The sequence below is a fragment of the Pinus tabuliformis genome, chromosome 4_2, assembly GCF_031772625.1.
Source record: "Pinus tabuliformis cultivar Carrire ecotype Pingquan chromosome 4_2, CPIR1, whole genome shotgun sequence".
Lineage (NCBI taxonomy): Eukaryota > Viridiplantae > Streptophyta > Pinopsida > Pinales > Pinaceae > Pinus > Pinus tabuliformis.
This window is the reverse complement of record NC_142304.1, coordinates 977,671,980-977,678,483: the sequence shown is the minus strand read 5'-3', so window position 1 is coordinate 977,678,483 and position 6,504 is coordinate 977,671,980. Positions and strand designations below refer to the sequence as shown.

The following is a 6,504-nucleotide window of genomic DNA, read 5'->3' as shown; positions in this document are numbered from 1 at the left end:
TTCAACTTAAGATGGGAAAATTTCATTTTGGATTTACCTTTGATGTGTAGTTCCTCCCACCATTTTTTTAGGAGATCTATAAAGAGAGGATCCTAGAACTAGAATCATTCAAGGTAGAAGGGGTGGTTGGAGGGACCTTCTTTAAGGTTAATTTCCAATCTAATCGATCAATGATCCGATCCCATGCAGGGCAAAATAGAGGCTTCAAAGAAGATGCCTTGTGAAGGATTCCTTCAGATAGAAGAAATCTATATAGTCGGTTGACTATTTGATGAGAACCTCCCTGTCAATTATTCCATGTGAATAAAACATTGACTGTGGGTATGTCCACAAGCTTCAATTGTTGCATATAACCATCAAAGGCTATCGATTTTTAGTCTAGTATTCTCACCCCTCCCTTTTTATCATGCAATGATCTGATAAGATTGAAATATCCTCCAATAATCCATAGGGGTTTCGCTACTATTTATTTGATATTAACAAGTTGCTGCAAAAATATGATTTTATCCCCCACAGAGGAGGGATCGTATACTACTGTTAGAAATACAAAGTCCTTAGTACCTATATAACAAAACCAACCTGGAAGGTTTTTTGACATGGCCATCCAATCTTTGAATTCGACCTCATTGGGGTTCCACCAAATAGTTATACCTCCAGCATTCCCTTTTGCTTCCAACGCCATAGATTTGCACCCTGTCCAACAATAGGATGCAACTAGTGTCAATCTATCATCCATCATTTTGATTTCCTAAAAAATCACAATCATTAGCTTCTCCTTTCTTATTCTATATCGAAGATATTGTTGCTTCCCCTTTGCTATTAAGCCCTCAAATATTCCATGAGAGCATTTTCATGGAGAGAAAGTAGAAGGTTTGAGGGGTACATCTAGCAAGGTTGTTACTTGGCCAATGTTAGCTAAAACTTGTTTAGTAGACGACGTTGTCTCCTTTTGGTTCTTTTTGCCTTTCTTTTTAAGCACCTTGGTTAGGTATTTAAGGAGTATTTCCTTTCCCTTCTCATGGAAATCTTGACCAGATTTAGGTTCTTGGGAAGTTCGAAGGGATTGTGAGATTTCATTTTTCCAAGAAAGTTAAGCATTCCTGTATTGTTCTCAATGCTCCTTCATCAACTCCATAAGGTCTTGCTCTAACCAATCATTAATCAAACCAGCCAATATTTTTTTTCTCCAGAAATATCCTTTGATTCTTGAGTGAGTACCTGAGCAACTTCGTCAAATCTTGATAACCTAAAGAAAGGGTCATATTCCTCCAATTTATATTTATGTGCTTGTTTTTTCAAAAGTGACTTCTACCGAGTTATCTACCATGGTGATGTATTCTATCTTATTAACATCTTCTTCCATGGTTTCAAGAGCAAAAAATGAGTTCTTATCTTCCACCGACATAGCATTTAGATGGTTTCAGTTATTCTGGTTGCATCTCCTCGCAGAGACCTTAGTGAATCCATTGTTCCCCATAAGAGTGCCAACTTCTTGTTCCTTTTGTCGCATTGGACACTCACGAATGAGACGGACATGTTGATGACAAAAAATACATCGAAATGGAACATGTTCATAGTTAAGTGGTTGATTCCATATTTGACCCTGGTAATCCAACTCTATGGATTTCGGTAAAGGCTGGGATATGTTCATATAGACCCATAGGCGCATATGACATCTTTCTTCCATGCCGAGTCACCTCTGAGACTTTGAAAAACCTCCCAAAATGCCTGTCCAATGCCTTCAAGTATCTCAGCTATCCAAAAATCTATAGGGAGGGAATATAGCCTTACCCCTACAGGGGCTGGAACAAATTCCTCCTTATCCAGTTCGAAACATGCTTCCCAGTGACAGATGTATAACCCTGCATTAATGCAAAAATATGGTCTACCTTTGAAAACACGTTATTTATTCTCTAAATTGGAGAATATGGCAATGAAAAAACCCTTTGGACCCAACCTCAAGTCAACTTTGCCTTTAGGCTACAATTTTTGATGAATCCACTGTTCTAAGATCCCTTTCAGTTGGCCCAATTCCAATGAATTTACATATGAAAGCATGATCTCTGATCTGCTTTCAATGGTCTTCCAAAAAATTTGAGGGTATGATGAATCTAGTGTTTTTATTAGCCTTTGGTATGCAGTGTCCTTACAAAACCTCTTTCCAATTATCACTTATAATTGGTACCTGTGAAGATTTCGAAGTCCCTTCCTTAGGGCCATGAAAATAAGTTACCTGAATGCCTTTACCTGCAAGGGATTTTCAGAGGGAGGGAGCTCCTCCCCCCTGCCCTAAGGGTCATCATAGAACTAAATACTTCTGCAAGAGTAAGGTGGATGAACATGTCGGATTGTTCTAAGAGGGAATGCTTGGTACTGTAAATCCTGAGACAAATTTGGGATCAAATTCCAAGATTGAACTCTATCGCCTCATTTCTCCCACCTCCATATAAATCGTCAACATTGGAATAATTGTTTATTATTGAAATTGAGCATTTGGTTTTTGGTCTGATCGAACCTGAAGTGATTTCTATTGATTTGTGTCTGATATGGGCATGCTCCAAACTTTTATTGTTTTTGCTTCATTGCATTGCCTTGTGGTCAAGACTTATAATTATGTTTGTGTTTGTTGGATGAAATGTTTTTTCTTTCGTGCAATTCTTCGTGGTTTAGATTTATGACTGTTGGATGATATTTTTTAGAGTGTACATTTTCAAAACTTAGTTATGTTGATGTAAGTTACAGTGAACTCGCACACAACATTCATAGAGAAACTTACATCAATATCTTGGATGAGATATTTTTTTTCCTTAGTGCAATGCTTTGTTGTTTAGATTTATGATTATTTGTGGTTGCATGTGGTAGGTATTTTAACAGATTTTAATAAAATTTTGAGTTTCTTTCTAAGAGTTTTTTTAATTTGATAGTGGATGCTATATGTAAGATTTTATTTATTTGTTGTTGTTGTTGTTGTTATTGTTATTGTTTTTTTTTGTTTTTTTTAAAGAAAAATTACACATATTGTTTTATTAATAGATAAAAGAAAAATTTATATTAAAAAAATATGGATTTATAATCAAATAAAATTATTCATTATTATTGATGTAAGTTTTAGTGTCATTTCTACATCTTAGATACTTAATACCAAGTATGAAAGGTTGTAGTTATTATTATTATTTTTGCTTAGAGGCTTGTACCACTACTATTATAATCTTACCATATATTGTTTTATTAACATGTAACAAAATGTTTTATATAAAAAAAATATGGATTTATGACCAAATAAAATTATTCATTATTATTGGTGCAAGTGTGAATGGGATTTCTACCTCATAGATGACTAATACCATGTGCAAAATCTTGTTGTTATCATTATTATTTGTGTCTAGAGGCTTGTACCACTATCACTATAATCTCTAGATACACTATTAGCGCTACCACTATAGCCTCTAGGTGCACTCTTAGAGCTACCACTATAGCCTCTAGGTGCACTCTTAGCCTCATTACTATAGCCTCTAGGTGCACGCTTAGCCTCATTACTATAGCCTCTAGGTGCACTCTTAACACTACCGCTATAGCCTCTTGGTGCACTCTTAACACTATCGCTATAGCCTCTTGGTGCACTCTTAACACTACTGCTATAGCCTCTAAGTGCACTTTTAGTGCTATCACCAAGATTTCACAAGGAGAACACCCTATCACCAATTGATCTATATGGGGGCCAAAACTTGTCATTATTAAGACAAGAAGAACGAGACTAATGAGGATACCTTTCCTATTGATCTATATGTGGGCCAAAAACTTGTCATTATTAAGACAAGAAGAACGAGACTAATGATGGTACCTTTCCTAATATTCACAAACAATTGAACTAAATTAATTACAAGGATAGTTGTTAAAACTACAAAATTAGATTGAAAAAGAACCAAAATAAACAATAAAGGGCTCCCTACTCATAATCCATGAAACAAACACCCCAAAACATTCCAATAATATCATTTCCATGTTCACCCTTCTCACATACACTTAAATTTTCAAATAAAAATAATTATCAAATAAAATATTATCATATTATATATATTTAAACAAATATTCATTCCTTATTTTTATATATGAAATAATCTTTCAAACTTTCATTAATTTATATCCCTATAAAACGATGCACTATGGGGATAATTTGACAAACAAAACTTGCAATGCATAGGTGCTTTACAATTTTGTCCTTTTAACTTAAAAGGGCAAGTTGGCTAAGGTAGTCATGAACATTTCCCTCGTAGAGATTTCCCAGAGCTAGCTACCGAGAGTTTTCCAAATGGATTCAAGTTTATACAATCATGTTTTAGGTTTAAAATTTAACTTTTTAAAGTATATTGATCTTCACAAAAGTAAAGTACAAAGAAAATTTTAAGGATGGAAGTTTATTTCTCAAGGGCTATGTTACTAAGGGTTTTCCAAATAGATTCAAGTCTATAGGATCATGTTTTAAGTTTAAAATTTAATCTTTCAAAATATATTGATGTTCACAAAAAGTAAAGTACAATTTTTTTTTTAAGGATGGAAGTTATCTTAAAGTTGCGAATATTAACCTCTAACAAAATTTTCCCTAATAAAATATAGAAGAGAAAGCTTTTATGATTTATCAAAATTAAAGTAGACTTTTGGTTAAAAACCAAGTGGTTATCAAACAAAGGCATTCCTTTCATACAGGATAATCTTAAAAACCCAATGATAATTAACATATAAGGTGGTATTTTTTATTTTTTTCAATCTGGGACAAAACTGAAGTAAAAATAGACAACAACATCTAAAATAAAATAAAACATAAAACAAAACATACGCTGCCATATTTGATGGCTAACATACTTCCATTAAAATGTTTGATGGAAGTATGGGTGCACATAACCTCCTAACAATTACAGGGATATATGCCCAACATTGTATCCCTGTCAGAGGTACCACCTCAAATACTGGTTATAATGTCTACGTTACAAGCTAATGCCAGTGCCACTGGGATCCGCCATACTTGAATCCATAACGCCCCTGCAAGTCCAAAAACCAAATGAACATCACCAGCATTGATCTGATTCCCAACTCCGCCCCCAATGACCACAATATCTATATGTCGTTGGCCGCCCATTGTTCGCTTTGCTCCACGCCTGGCCAGCGAAGCCCCGCATTGGAGCCAAAAGCTGGCGGTCATATAGCGCGCGGTCACGTGGATCTGACAGAGTCACATACGCATTGTGTATCCTCAAAAACATCTGGGTACTCTTTTTTTTCTCCTCAGGGGAAGCCGCTTGATCCGGATGAATCTCCCGCGCCAGTTTTCTGTAAGCCCTCTTTATGTCCTTTACAGTCGCTGCGGGGTCTATCTCCAGTATTTCATACAAATTCTTTGAATCCATGCGACCCTGTTTTGAAATGGCCGCCTCTGCGCCCAGAGAGACCTGCATTGCTCTCACCTTGAAACACCGCCGGAATCTTACATTTCTGCTCCGGCCGCTCGATCCCGCAGGTAGTGTCTGGAGGTACATATGACTGGCGCTTGACGATTCACGGGATGAGGAAATTTTAGAGGAAATTACAAGAGAAGAAGCCACGCTTGACGATTCACAGGATGAGAAAATTTCAGAGGAAAATACAAGAAAAGAAGCCATTACTAATATATAAGTTGCTTCTCTGAAAAACCAAGTGGGTATTGCTCTTTAAGACTGATATACTGATTAGTCGCTAGCAGAAGATCGATCACTAAAAATACCAGTAAACAGGGGGATTTACAGAGGAAGAATGATAAAAGTATGAGTCTTCTAATGAGGGGAAAGTTTTAATTATATAGAAAGACGAAGCAGAGGTAGATACAGGGAAGGGAAGAAGTGGGGAAGAAAGAAAAAAAAACCTTGAATTGCTCTGAACGGGACAAAAATATTTCTGGATAAGAATATATCTGATTGCGGTGAGACCGCGTACACTGCATAATAGCATCTGTAGAACTGAGGTGATTAATTAAAAAATGAAAGTTCAGATTAGTTTGTCGGTTTATATAATTAAGAAACCATAAAGCGTTTTATGTGGACGACTCTTTTAAGAAATTAGTTGTTATCTGAGAATGGTAGTTATGTGGCCGACGCTTTTCAGAAATTAGTTGTTATATCAGAATGGTAGGTGATGTTACTTGTTCTTTTTGGAAAAAATTCAATGTATTTGGTGTTTTTTTGTTTTTTATATAATTTAATGGTTAAACTAGTAGTGATATAGTTGTATTTAGCTAAAATTTCATTTTTTTTTTTTTTTTTTCAACTGGGCTAGCATAAAGATATCCAATCTTGGCTCCAATAATGGAGGATAAAAGTAGGGATAAAGAAAGAGACTATCTCATAGAATAAGGATAAAATTAAAAATACTATTACTTTCAAATTCAAGGATAAGTTGAGGGATGGAAAAGAGTTAGAAAGGAAAAGCAAGGTAAGGTATTATGAGAAGGTGATCAACCCCACTTGGAAATAATGG

At 35.4% G+C, this 6,504-nt stretch overlaps 1 protein-coding gene across 1 annotated transcript; it reads right to left on the bottom strand.

The window, feature by feature from the left end:
- Positions 1–4,861: 4,861 nt before the first annotated feature.
- LOC149172922 (uncharacterized) lies at positions 4,862–5,961 on the bottom strand. Its single transcript, XM_089427829.1, has one exon. The coding sequence runs from the start codon at positions 5,652–5,654 to the stop codon at positions 5,064–5,066; it is 591 nt and encodes a 196-aa protein (XP_089283955.1). The 5' UTR covers positions 5,655–5,961; the 3' UTR covers positions 4,862–5,063.
- Positions 5,962–6,504: the final 543 nt, after the last annotated feature.

Coding starts and splice junctions, on each gene's coding strand:
- LOC149172922 (XM_089427829.1), bottom strand. CDS start 5,654: ATGGCTTCTTTTCTTGTATTTTCCTCTGAAATTTTCTCATCCTGTGAA.